The sequence below is a fragment of the Megachile rotundata genome, chromosome 12 (genome assembly GCF_050947335.1).
Source record: "Megachile rotundata isolate GNS110a chromosome 12, iyMegRotu1, whole genome shotgun sequence".
In the NCBI taxonomy this organism is placed as follows: domain Eukaryota; kingdom Metazoa; phylum Arthropoda; class Insecta; order Hymenoptera; family Megachilidae; genus Megachile; species Megachile rotundata.
The window spans coordinates 7,110,984-7,126,211 of NC_134994.1; the positions used below are offsets into that span (position 1 = coordinate 7,110,984).

At 39.8% G+C, this 15,228-nt stretch overlaps 1 protein-coding gene across 3 annotated transcripts in view; it reads left to right on the top strand.

Annotated features, from left to right (window-relative positions):
- Window positions 1–15,228, top strand: part of LOC100878659 (CD151 antigen) — an 88,969-nt gene that overhangs the window by 58,505 nt on the left and 15,236 nt on the right. For all 3 annotated transcript variants that reach the window (XM_012279731.2, XM_076537954.1, XM_012279730.2), the window contains one exon: window positions 14,754–14,945. In XM_012279731.2, the coding sequence (XP_012135121.1) occupies window positions 14,754–14,945 (192 nt within the window). The remainder of the gene's footprint in view (window positions 1–14,753; window positions 14,946–15,228) is intronic.

Here is a 15,228-nt window from a genome sequence, read left to right on the forward strand (position 1 = left end):
TCGGTGCCGTTGGGTGGTGGTTCGCGTAATAAAATACGATTATCTCACCGCGTGGTCCAATCGTATTACCGGCGCTCTCATTATAGTTATAATTCCCGCGTTCCATCGTTGCCTGTTCAAGCTCATCGTCGGAAGTTCCGTGCTAGATATTGCGCGTTTAATGTCGTTGTAATTTGCAGTTCAAAAACACCGAAGGGAACCGGGATGCCTTCGACGAAACCTGGCAACGTTAATCCTTTGATCGATGTCGATACCCAGAACTTTCTGTTAATCGCGTGCTTGCACCACTGTGGTTAACCATCAAACATATGTGGCAGGATATGCACTAACGATATCAAAAACACGATCATTAATTTTCTTGGCTAGTCCGAGATGTTCGTTGAGTGCTTACACATTTGTCCGTTTGCGAAAATTTCGTTTTTCCACGGAAGTTAGGGTAGAAGTTGGGTCAGAAGTTGGGTCAGAAGTTGGGTCAGAAGTTAGGGTCAGAAGTTGGGTCAGAAGTTGGGTCAGAAGTTATGTATCAGATTCACACGATGCTACATTCATTATTCGTTATTCTACTATTTTTGAATCATACATGATCTATATTACTTCTCGGTTCTTCACATTCAAATGACTCATTAAACACAACATAAATCCATATGAATTACTTTGTTCACATTCATATTCCCAATCAGTAATCTTCAAGAATCCTCCTTGATGTTAACTCAGCAATTAAGTAAACTTAAAATAACTGAACAATAGTCTTCAAACTCAAATAAACCTCCAAAGAGTCTCCATGACATTAATCTAACAACTAAATAAACTTGAAATTAATCAAACACTTAAATGTCCAAAATACAATAATATCAGCAAGTAATCTGATCTGAATTGAGCTATAAATTTTGTGCCACCACTTGTGAGATCTCCTGTACAAGTACGTCGTCCGTCTGCGAAAGGATAAGAAGAAAATCGACTGCAATTGCAGCGTCCAGTAACGGACCTCTTAAACGAACGAAACGATCGTCATCCGGCTTGGTTCGCGATGAACGGGTCCAGTGTCCGCCAGAGGTAAATGGTCGTCCGTTTGATCGTACAGTCGTGTGCATAGATAGCTTCGTGGGTATAGATTACTATATTCACGTAAACGATTGGATAAGTACTATTCAGCGATGGGAAATTGACCTGGGTTAGGTCTGACTTGGGTTACCATTTACTCTCACAATGTAACCTAACGGACACAATTCATTCACGATGTTCATGTAAACAGTTGAGGGGATAGTGCATGGAGATAGAAAGTTGATCTGAATTATATATGATTTAGGTATGGATAGAGCTGAAGTATTATTTAGGTATGGTTAGCTTGATCTCAAGTATAATTTAGGCATGGTTGGCTTGATCTGAAGTATGATAGACCTTGGTTTGATTTGATGTTGAATGATAGGTTTGGGACTGAATTGAATATGAATTAGATAGGGATTGAATCTGAGGTGGATATGGATTAGATTTGAAATAGATATGGAGTGGATATGAAGGACATATGGATTGGGTCTAAATTAGAGATGGATAGAATTTGAATTAGACATGGATAGGATTTGAATTAGACATGGATTAGAAGTAGATATGGATTAGGTGTGGGTTTGATTTGGATTTTGTCTGAGTTGCATCTAAATCACATGTGGATTGAGTTGGAACTTAGGTTTCGTCTCAATTAAATATGGACTAGGTGTGGATTTGACTTGGATTTTGTCTGAGTTGGATCTGCCTTACATGTGGATTGGGTTGGAACTTAGGTTTCGTCTGAATTAAATATGGACTAGGTGTTTATTTGACTTGAATTTTGTCTAAGTTTGATCTGCCTTACATGTGGATTGGATTAGAATCTAGGTTTCAGCTGAATTAAATATGGACTAGGTGTGGGTTTGACTTGGATTTCGTCTGAGCTGCATCTAAATTGCATGTGGACTAAATTGGGACCTAGGTTACATCTAAGTTAAATATGGATTACGTCTACGTTTAATCTGAATTAAGTTTGAAATAGATTTAGCTTTGATCTAAATTTGTATAAGTCAAGTTTAGCTGTGGTCTGATTTGAGAATGTGTTAGGTCACAATTAGGTCTACTTCTGATCTGGATTGTACCAGCACTGGATCAAGGTTTTACACATGAATTAGATCTAAGTTTGCACAAAGTTGAATTACTCTATCAGATACTTTAACTAGGCTAGCAGGAAAAACCTATATATACAAGTAAACCCTATATCTATAAAATGGAACAAGTACCATGAAGGTATCAGAAGTGGTCCTTTATCACATTTGATTTAAATACAATATCTAAAGTGTCAATACTACATCAGTGACACTGCACAGTGTATTATAGATCCACAAAAAGCTACAAAAGCTACTGTGTCTTCAGCAGCATACGTTTAAAGTGAAATACCAAAAATACACAACAATCGCGAACATAAATCACTCGCGGTACACCTTGCCATTCATCCACCCAAATTAGATTCCAGAAAAGTTAGTGTGTACGTTCCGCGTACCAAAATTGGAAAAATGAGCTAGGTGAGGCATCCATGTACAGGAGTGTACGGGACACCTAGTGCATTCCCGGGAGTACTTGCATTTCCGTGCAGGCAACGTGCACGCGTGACTGCACGAACTCGTGCATGCCGGTGCATCGTCCGGCGACAGATCGCACTTGACGCGTTTGTCGATCGTGAAACATGGACTGCGAAGCAATGGGAATTCGCCCAGCTCTCTGCTGCTGGAAATCCATTTCACGCGTTTACGACGATCTTGCGTCGAATTACCGTTGCATCGCGTTTAACGCGTTCAACATTTCTCCCACCAAATTCGTCCTTTCGCCTCGGCTTTTGACGCGATTCGAATTGTCTTGAATTGTTCACGAGTTTAAACGTTTCCTTTTGTCCAAGTTAACTGCGGTACAGGAAGTTCGTGCTTTATTAGACGACGGTGCCACTCGGAGAGGTGGACATCTTGCCACTTCCAATTAGAGAAGTAGCTACTAGTTAATTTGCAACAGGGTAAATCTGCATTCACGCGTCGCGTGTCAAACGCAATTTGCTGGCTCTTTCCTTATTACCTTTGCCAGAAGAAACGCGAAGAAACGTGGCTTCCAAACGAGGAAACTCGCTGGAAAATGCGCACTTTTCAAGAATTGAGGGGTTTACGCACTGGATGCTAATTATTCTAATTTCCGGAAGACGCAACCTGACCTAACCTTCTTTAGAGTCTTCGCGCTACACGCAGACCAAGATGGCGGATGTGGGACTCGCTGAGATCTCAAATTTCCAATTCAGAAATTTAGGAATCTTATAAATTCGAAGTTTGGAATTTTTTAAGTTTTACAATTTAGTAAGCTTCAAATTTAGATACAGAAATTTCAAATTCTGATTTAGAAATTTTGTAAGTCGCCAATGTGGACATTTGGGAATTTAAAGATTTGTCAACTTGCTACAGAGGAAATTTAAAAATTTGTTACCTTCCCAATAAAAAAATTCACAATTTAAAAATTTACTAACTTGCTAATTTAACAATTCAGAAACTTGATAATTTAAACATTTAAAAATTGAGTAAAAAATTGTAAAGTACATGAATTCAACGCAGCAATGTAATAAAACGCGTAAACAGGGTCTGGGTTAAGAGATAATCAGAAAGCTGAAACCGCGAACGATTTCGTTAAATTAGTAAACTCGTCTCTGAGTGCGTTCGCGGTTAGGGCTCGAAAATGTTTATCACTAATGCTATTATGCAGTGGCGCCGGTGGCCTTAAAACGCCTGCTATAAATCATGTAAGCCCGCTGTGTTGTAGTATATATAGTACATAAGTATTATGCCAAGAGAGTGGAACAAACACGCTGGTGTACCGATGATATCTCGTGGCAGCTGCAGCTGCAGCAAAGAATGCACCGAGACGAAGCTACACTAGTCATTCAGTATGTTGCATTTGCATTTTTCCTCCTTTTTATCGCGATCTTCCGTCGAATCAGTGCAACATTTTACGTAATGCAAGGGAATCGTAAATGTTCGACATTATTGATGCACAAAGCGGAGTGGAATCAATCTGTACGCTTGGAATATACGTCGTAGCGGGTAACAAGAAATTTTTATAAGAAGCTTTTTATGTAAAGAGTGTGTATGTTCTTCTTTGTAAATCTTTTGGAAGATTTCTTGTTTGTAAGTGGATGAAAGGTTCTCTTAGATGTGGATTCATATGAGTACATTTGATCATTTTTCAATTTCCACGATCGCTAAATTCCTAAATTAGCAAATTCCAAGGTCCTGAAATTCCTATATGTCCAAATCCCTAACTCCCCAAAATACCTACATCCCCATATTTCCACGTCCCGAAATTCCTACGTTCCCAAATTCCAACGTCCCCAAATCCCTAATTACCCAAAATTCCTACGTCCCCAAATTCCAACGTCCCCAAATTCTAATGTCCCCAAATTCCCACGTCCCCAAATTCCAACGTCCCCAAATTCCTACGTTCCCAAATTCCAACGTCCCCAAATCCCTAATTCCCCAAAATTCCAACGTCCCCAAATTCCAACGTCCCCAAATTCCAACGTCCCCAAATTCTAACGTCCCCAAATTCTAACGTCCCCAAATTCCAACGTCCCCAAATTCCTACGTCCCCAAATTCCTACGCTCCCAAATTCCCACGTCCCCAAATTCCAACGTCCCCAAATTCCAACGTCCCCAAATTCCAACGTCCCCAAAATTCCTACGTCCCCAAATTCCTACGCTCCCAAATTCCCACGTCCCCAAATTCCAACGTCCCCAAATTCCTACGTTCCCAAATTCCAACGTCCCCAAATCCCTAATTCCCCAAAATTCCAACGTCCCCAAATTCCAACGTCCCCAAATTCCAACGTCCCCAAATTCTAACGTCCCCAAATTCTAACGTCCCCAAATTCCAACGTCCCCAAATTCCTACGTCCCCAAATTCCTACGCTCCCAAATTCCCACGTCCCCAAATTCCAACGTCCCCAAATTCCAACGTCCCCAAATTCCAACGTCCCCAAAATCCCTAATTCCCCAAAATTCCTACGTCCCCAAATTCCTACGTCCCCAAATTCCTACGCTCCCAAATTTCTACGTCCTCAAATCCCTAACTCTCCAAAATTCCTACGTCCCCAAACCCCTAATTTCCCAAAATTCCTACGTCCCCAAATTCCTACGCTCCCAAATTCCTACGTCCCCAAATCCCTAACTCTCCAAAATTCCTACGCTCCCAAATTCCTACGTCCCCAAATCCCTAACTCCTCAAAATTCCTACGTCCCCAAATTCTTATGCTTCCAAATCTTCCTCCCCCAAATCCCTAAATATCCAAATTTCCACATCCTCCAAACTCCATACTTCCAAATCCCCAAATCCCCAAATTCCCAATATTCCTCCTCCTTCAAAGTAAAACTCCTCTATAACAAAAATTGCCTCGCTCTAAAATCAGTGCCTTGTCTAAGTAATTTCACATCTAATTTCGATAGCAACAGTATAGTCTCTGTTCACGCGGATATTTAGGAAATGCCGATCTATATTTTCTGCGTTTTCACTTGCGCCATCGGATACGCACCCTATGTAGGTCGTACTGCAGGCGTGCAATTTCTTATTTATGCGAAACTCGCGGACGCAGCGGGGACCGTTCGCGTACAAGATGTAAAATTAGACGCATCCCCGACATACTTTGAGACGGTACGTGATCCAACGCGAGAAGCTCACATTACGTAACCGTGAATATTTCGTTTCAATTAAAACTCGCCCCACATTTTGTTTCGTATGAAAACACCAGCTCGTGTTCATTTTACGCTCATCAAATTATAAAAGCAAATCAATAACCGAGACAGAGACGTATTCGGGTTGAGTGGTTAATTAATTATCTCGTGTTTTCTTTGCGTTTCGGAACAATTTTCTGATACATTAGTAATATTTCCTATTTCATTTTAATTTATTTTATTTTCATTTCAGTATATTCATTTTCACAGAATGATGATATGGCTCTGTACAAAATGTGTTGGGTTCATGAAGTTTATTTTGAAGAGTCGTTGAAGAGATATGATTCTTTGTGCTTGAAAAATGCAACCATTCCAGATAAATATTTTTGAATGAATGTATAATGTAATACATGTGATTTAGGGATATTTTGTGAAGCAGACAAGATATAAACATTGTTCAGTTCAAGATATAGACAGAATATCAGAAAAATAAAGGAACTTTTTAAATATAAAGAAAAGAATTAGTTATTTAAAATTAATTTTTTTTATTCAAAATACATCCCTTCTGTATCAATACACTGCTGCGCTCATACAAAGTTTTTTTTATGTCCCTTTGCGGAATCGCTTCAAACTTGTCACAGCTGCTTGGACTTGTAACAGTGTCACAAACGTTCCTTTTATACCTAATTTCAATTTTGGAAAAAGGAAGTAGTCACACGGAGATAAGTCACGCACATTTGGAGGATGTTAGAGCAGACTTGTTTTTTCGCCAAAAATTCACGAACAGCGACAGTTCACATGGTGCGTTATCACGCAACAGAAACCAACTTCCCGGCGCTCGATATTCGGGCCTCACACGAACAATCCTCTTCCACAAACGTTCCACAACACCCAGATAATATTCGCCATTAACATTTTGTCCCTGTGTACGAATTCCCGAAGTATAATTCCTTTAGAACCGTAAAAGCAAATTAACATTGTCTTCTCTCGGGAATTCTGGAATCGCAATTTTTTTATTTTGGAGAGCCTGGATTTCCACGTAGCACTTTGACGCTTTGTTCGAGGTTCATACTTGAAGCACCAAGTCTTATCACTAGTTACAATTGATTCCAAGAATATACAGTTTCGTCTGGCTGTTTTGGTAAGATCCTCGCAATATTCAACGCGAGCAATTTGTTGCGCTTGCCTGTGGTTTTGTGACACGGACGAAATGTTCTGACGCATTAAACGCGTGCTTTTCCACGCGTTTTATCGCCTCGCGTTATATAGCCACGCGTAGCATTGCCAAGCGTTACTATCACTACGCGTTGTATTGCCACTTGTTACTATCACCACTCATTGCTTCTCCACGCGTTATATCGCCACGTGTAGGATTATCGTGCATTACATTCTCTCGCGTTATATCGCCACGTGTAGTATCACCATGCGTTATATCACCGCGTGTAGTATCATCGTGCGTTACTGTCACCACGCGTTGTATTGCCACTCGTTATTATAACCACTTGTTACTTTTCCACGCATTTTATCGGCTCGCGTTATATAGCCACGCGTAGCATCGCCAAGCGTTACTATCACTACGCGTTGTATTGCCACTTGTTACTATCACCACTCATTGCTTCTCCACGCGTTATATCGCCACGTGTAGGATTATCGCGCATTACATTCTCTCGCGTTATATCGCCACGTGTAGTATCACCACGCGTTATATCACCGCGTGTAGTATCATCGCGCGTTACTGTCATCACGCGTTGTATTGCCACTCGTTATTATAACCACTTGTTACTTTTCCACGCATTTTATCGGCTCGCGTTATATAGCCGCGTGTAGTATCACCACGCGTTACTATCACTACGCGTTGTATTGCCACTTGTTACTATCACCACTCATTGCTTCTCCACGCGTTATATCGCCACGTGTAGGATTATCACGCATTATATTCCCTCGCGTTATATCGTCACGCGTAGCATCATCAAGCGTTACTATCACTACGCGTTGTATTACGACTTGTTACTATCACTACTCATTGCTTCTCCACGCATTAAATTTACAATTCGTTGCTCGATTCCAATGATTGTTGTATTTTGTAGGGGTGGTATACTGTTTTCAGATAACATATTGCTTTAATAGATGGGGTTATGTATATTAGTGTATATTATACTTGTATATTAGTGTATATTAGCTAATGTATATTATGAAGTTGAGATCAAGATATACATACTGTTAAATTATTAATAAATTTAGCATATAGCGACATCTTACAGTATTAGAAATGATGTGCGATGTTAGTAACAGAATAATTGAATATTAGAAACAGAATAATTGAATATTGTACTTCCGTCTTGTCGTTATGAAAATGTAAGCATTCGTGATGTTTTATTTGAAGAAAAAGTAATCCCTGTTTAAATGGTTAATCTTTAAGTTAAAATGTTTGTTGTTTGTGTTCTTTATTAAATAATTTGTTCGTGTTCAAAAGTGTATTATTAGTTTTGTTATTTTCCATAATTCTGATTATTTAACACATACACATGGCATAGTTCAAGAAATGGATATAGTACGGACATAGTAACAGTAGTAGAGCGAAGAGATAATTTCAATTCATCAATCTTTTTAACTGAAACAATGTATAACTGGCTACCTGCCAGTAGCATAAATACCTTCAAAAAGGGTTAAAAATGATATTCAAGCTTCTTGTATTCGTAGATTTTGTGAGGTCGAGTAAAATTGGCAATCTTGGCAATGCCATCGAGTTGATTTTTCAACCGGTCACGTAGATGAAACGAATTTTCTGTGCCATCGAGCAACGCGCAAGGTGGCGCATAAAACGCGGGTAAAAGGATGACCGTGAAGGACCGTTAGAGACCGTCGAGTCTTTATTTGCTCTCTGAATTCATAACCTTGCCGGAAGATAAGCCACGGTCGTGTCTGGAGAAACGAGTCGCATCGAGATGGAAGCCAGCGGAGAAGAAAAGAAAAGGGCTGCGGGGGCGTTCGTTGAAGACGGCTCTCGTCCCTTATGGAATTCCAGAAAAACCTGTCCAAACGAGCCTTTTAGCCTGCGTCGCGACAGCCGAGGAACAGACGAACGCCGACGATCCTAATTGAGAAGACTAGATAAAAACTACTTGGCCATGCCTCGTTTTATTTTCGGTTCGACGATAAAACGATGGGCTGGCCTGGTTACTGTAATACACGGAAGGGACCACGTTCGTTTGATGCCGTTCGATCCATTGTTCTAGCCAACTAAAGCGCGTCTAGGGCTTTGTATTTTTGATGAACAGCCCGCGGGAGCCATTTCGCGACTCCTCGACACTAATGGACCATCCGAGTTCTGTTTGGCGCGAAATGCGCCAAAGAATTGCTACGGAATTCGATGCGTTATATAACTCCTTCGGCTTTATATTATTGTGGTTCTTTGTTCTTGGTGAATTTGTGGGAATTTTTAGGGAGGGTGCTTTAGGGCGTGGTTGGCTAATTAATTGTGATATTGTGCGATATAGGATACTTCTGATACAGAATGTAGGATATGTGCATATTTTCAAATTCATAAGATTTTGTATTTTTTCAAGTTTCGGAATTTTTAAGCTACTTTATTCGAATAAATTTTAATTTTGTAATTATCTAACTTTGAAGATTTACAGATTTTGAAGATTCCAAAATCTTATAGGTCAGAAGTTATGAAATTCCAAGGTCCAAAATTGACAAATTTTCTAATTTCTAAATTCCCGAATCTATAATTCTCTAATTCCCTAATTTTCAAGTCACTACAATCCCAAATTCCAAAGTTTTGACACTTCAATTCTCAAATCTTCCATTCCCAAATTCAAAAATTCTGAAATTCTAAATTTTTGATTCCCTAATTTTCAAATCTCTAATTTTCCCGAATTCCTAGCTTTCATTTCCCTAGATTCTAAATTCCCTAGATTCCAAATTCCCGAAACCCCAAATTCCTTAGATCCCAAATTCCTTAAACCCCAAATTATCTAGATTCCAAATTCCCTAAACCCCAACTTCTCTAGATTCCAAATTCCCTAGATACCAAATTTCCAAGACCCTAAATTGCCTAGATTCCCAATTCGCCAGACTTCAAATTCCCTAATTCCCAATTCCCTGAATTCCAAATTCCCTAGATCTTTAATTTCCAATATTCCAAATTCCCTAGATCATGAGTTCCCAAAATTCCAAATTCTCTAAATTCCTAGTTCCCAAAATTCCAAATTCCCTAGATCACGAGTTCCCAAAATTCCAAATTCCCTAAATCCCCAATTCCCACAATTCCAAATTCCCTAGATCCCCAGTTCTCAAAATTCCAAATTCCTTAAATACCTAGTTTCCAAAATTCCAAATTCGCTAGATCACCAGTTCCCTAAATCCCAAATTCCCTAAATTCCCAGTTCCCAAAATTCCAAATTCCCTAGATCCCCAGTTCTCAAAATTCCAAATTCCTTAAATCCCTAGTTTCCAAAATTCCAAATTCCCTGGATCACCAGTTCCCTAAATCCCCAGTTCCCAAAATTCCAAATTCCCTAAATTCCCAGTTCCCAAAATTCCATATTCCCTAGATCCCCAGTTCCCAAATGCCAAATTCTCTAGATCACAAGTTCCCTAAATCCCCAGTTCCAAAAATTCCAAATTCCCCAGATCCCCAGATCCCCAGTTCCCAAGTATCTCCTCTTTAAAACCCCAATATAACCACGCTATAAACCCGATATTATCCCGCGCCAGGGGCTCCAAAGGCCGTTCAGGTAATTACAAAAGTATTCCAATAACCGTCGCCGAATTCCTGACACCGTTTCTTGCCGGGCCAATAAAAAATGGCCAATTTTCCCGGAATGCCGACGAGGTCCATAGAGTATTTACATCATTCCGCAGGCGATCGATATTCTTTTATCAGCATCGTTCGTCGAGCGCAACGCGATCGTTTCGACGACGCAACGAAAAAAAGACCACAGCCACGCGATAGACCGTATATCTCCGACGGAAGAATCCGGCCAGGAATGTTCGTAGTCCAAGTCGATACGACCCGGGACGTATTTCTCCGTTGAAGCACTGGAATCGAGGTGGTTCGTGCACGGGGGCGATTCACCGCGAACGCGATATCCCGGCTTGAAGAGGGCAGCAATTTATTATTTTATCATTCTACCGATGCTGACGGGAGCCACCTATCGCGAATACAACCTCATAAATCCTCCTGTATCGTCTCGATATTCTTTGCATCCTGCATACGTTATATGACTTATTCGATGCAACCGATTTGCCTTTTGACACGTACAATATTTTAATAACTATTCTCTGCAATAGGATCTGTAATTGTAGTCACTACAATTTTTGACGGGAATGAATTAGTAACGATTAGCCCGATCGGGTTAGGGCTAGATGGAACACAGACGTTCGTTTTTATCTTAAGTATTACAAAATTTACGTTCAATCATCTTTCTATATTGCGTTATAATTCCTTTATGTTATATCGCCACCTGCAACGTCACCACGCATTATATCGCCACGTGTAGTATCATCACGCGTTATATCGCCGCATGTAGTATCACTATGCGTTACTGTCACCACGCGTTGTATTCCCACTCGTTATTATAATCACTCTTTGCTTTTCCATGCGTTTTATCGCCTCGCGTTATATAGCCGCGCATAGCATCGCCAAGCGTTACTATCACTACGCGTTGTATTGCCACTTGTTACTATCACTACTAATTGCTTCTCCACGCGTTATATCGCCACGTGTAACATTACCACGCATTATATCGCCTCGCGTTATATCGCCGCGTGTAGCATCACTAAGCGTTACTATCACTACGCATTGATTTACTACTTGTTACTATCACCACTCATTGCTTCTCCACGCGTTATATCGCCACGTGTCACATTACCACGCATTATATCGCCTCGCGTTATATCGCCGCGTGTAGCATCAGTACGCGTTATTATCACTACGCATCGATTTGCCACTTGTTACTGTCACCACTCATTGCCTTTCCACGCGTTATATCGCCACGTGTAACATTACCACGCATTATATCGCCGCGTATAGCATCACTACGCGTTACTATCACTACGCGTTGATTTGCCACTTGTTACTACCACCACTCGTTGCTCCTCCACGCGTTATATCGCCACATCTTATATTACCACGCGTTATATCGCCACATATAACATTACGACACGTTACTACCACTACCCGTTGTATTGCCATTTACTACGTCACGCATTGCATCTCCACTTGTTATATCGCCACGCGTTATATTACCACGTGTTATATCGCCACGTGTTATATTACCACGTGTTATATCGCCACGTATAGCCACCTATCGCGAATACAACCTAATAAGTCCTCCTGTATCGTCTCGATATTTTTTGCCTCCCGTATACGTTATATGACTTATTCGATGCAACCGATTTGCCTTTTGACACGTACAATATTTTAATAACTATTCTCTGCAATAGGATCTGCAATTGTAATCGCAATTTTTGGCGGGAATGAATTAGTACGATGTGGTATGCTTGAAAAAATTTTTGTACTCTGTCAATTTTTCTATGTTGTCAGTGTTTAAGGTACATTGTCAGTTTTTACATCGGCAATTTTTAATGCACATGACATTTTGTTTCGCATGCAAAATGTCGGATTATGAAAGTGCATTCTAAAAGAATTGACTTCCACCAATTATAGTGACCTTAATTTTCTTCTACCACATAATTGACCTACTTTTTAAAAAATTCCATGATAATACGATTGATATAGAGCAAGTGAAAACTTCACCTCTGGAATTTTTATACCACGGACACGTATAAAAAAACTAATTCCAGCAGAACAATGTTGTCAATGCATATCCAGAATCAAGTGTCATCAGCAAACCTGTTCACTTCGAAATTCTGTATCAAGCTTTTTATACGAACAGATTGACGTGCTTCAATTAAGAACTCGAGAAAGGGTAAAAGCCTGACAAATACCGTTCCGTTCCAATTAATTCATCCGATTCGAAACACGTGTCATCTTCGTCAGAGACGAGCTCTCTATAATCGTCTACCCATGCCGTCTTTGATATAATCTCTGTACACAGTACACATTTTATTCAACGCGATATCGAAGCCACCAGGACCAGACGCATCAGCTACGCCCACCAGACAGCTGGGTACCCGGTGAGCAACGAGCATCGTTGATAACCGTGCATGTTCTTCGATGTCCATTTTTCAGAGGACATTTTTTTTTCTTTGTGTACTATTCATTTTGTAATATATCTGTGTACTCGAAATTTCTGCTAAATCCATGACACAACCGCGACGCAGGAATCACCGCCCATGGGAACGTACGCCAGAGAAATATACGAGCAAAGCCGACGTAAATATCGGTGGACGGATATTTACGGGCGTACAATGAGCGATATACGTTTTGTGTTTGAATGGAATTCCCTTTTTCAGTTTCCGGAGTTTTTAATTTTACGTAAATAAATTCGGTTGGTGGGCTCTTGTTGGGCAGATTTAAAATTGGGGGATTTGTGATTATGTAGGTACGAAGTTTTCAAGTTTATATGTTGGTGAATGTATGAGATGGCAGAGTTTCAATTAATTATATACAAATTTACAATTTTTTAAATTTACAAGTTTACAAGTTTACAAGTTTACAAGTTTACAAGTTTACAAGTTTGCAAGTTTACAAGTTTGCAAGTTCACAAGTTTACAAGTTTACAAATTTACAAATTTACAATTTTATAATTTTACAATTTTATAAATTGACAAATTCCCAATTCTCAAATCTCCAGTTCCCACATCTTCAACGTCTCAAACCTTTCATTCCACGAATTTTCCAATTTCTAAACCTCCAAATCTCTAAATCTTTAATTCTCCAATTTCCCAAATCTCCAAACCCCCAAATCCACAGTTCACAAATTCCTAGTCCCCAAATCCCAAAATCCCCAAATCCCCAAGTCCCCAAATTCCCAAATACCCAAATCTCCAAATTCTCAAATCTTCACATCTGAAAACTCGAAATCTCAAAATCCCCAAATCTCCAATTTCCAAGTCCTTAAATCCCTAAATCCCCAAGTCTCCAATTATCAAATCCCCAAATCTCCAATTTCCAATTCCCCAATTCCCCAAATCTCCAATTTCCAAACCCCCAAATCCACAGTTCACAAATTCCTAGTCCCCAAATCCCAAAATCCCCAAGTCCCCGAATTCCCAAATACTCAAATCTCCAAATTCTCAAATCTCCACATCTGAAAACTCGAAATCTCAAATTCCAAATCTCGAAATCCCCAAATCTCCAATTTCCAATTCCCTAAATCCCCAAATCTCTAAGTCTCCAATTATCAAATCCCCAAATCTTCAATTTGCAATTCCCCAAATCCCTAAATCCCCAAATCCCCAAATCCCCAAATCCCCAAATTCTCAAATTCCCAAATCCCCAAATCCCCAAATCTCCAATTTCCAATTCCCTAAATCCCTAAATCCCCAAATCCCCAAATCTCCAATTTCCAATTCCCCAAATCCCCAAATCTCTAAGTCTCCAATTATCAAATCCCCAAATCTTCAATTTCCAATTCCCCAAATCCCTAAATCCCCAAATCCCCAAATCCCCAAATACTCAAATCCCCAAATCCCCAAATCCCCAAATCTTCAAATCCCCCAAATTCCTAAATGTCCCATTTTCAAATTCCCAAATTTCCAATTTCTAACCTCTTAAATCCCCAAATCCACAGTTCCCAAATTTCAAATCTCCAATTCCCAAATTCCCAAATCCCAAATCCCCAAATCACAATTCTAACAATGCAACACTCACGTTACACAACGCTGTTAACACATCCGCAAAGTGAAAACAACACGTGTTCCTAAGATAAAAATACGAAAGAACGTTCGACGAACTTTCTCCAGCATCTAATTAGAATAGTTCATCGATCTGTATCTCTGCTGTTGCATGGTTTAAAAGATGGAAAGTACAAGCGGAGCTAGTTCTTATCCCGATATACGGCTGGTAATTAAAGAGTATAACAGAGGCGTATACAAATGTGTATGTTCTTTTTGTTTCAGTTGTCTGGACTAGTGGTAGGCGGGATCGGTATCTGGACGGTGATCTCGAAGCACTTCTACGTGTCCCTGATGACGACCTCCACGTATCCAACCCTTGCCTATGCTTTGATCGTTGCAGGTGTCCTGGCCGTGATCGGTAGCTGGCTCGGATGTGGCGGTGTTGCTTCTGAAAATAGATGCGTTCTTCTCATAGTAAGTAATCTCTATTTATGCTCATCTACCTTTCATCTACAGTCTTTGCTATCCAACAGCATTCCATCTTTAATCAGTGTTCCATTTCATTTGCAACTTGCAATTTTCTAAACGCCAACTCATTTGCTTTGTTCTCAGTTATGTTTGCTTTGTTCAAAATTATCCTTCGGATTTGTCTATTCATCATTTGAATTTCTGCTTGTTAAATCAAATTATAATCGCAATTATAATGAAATTCTAATGAAGTTGAAATTGTAATGAAGTTATAATTGTCATGAAATTA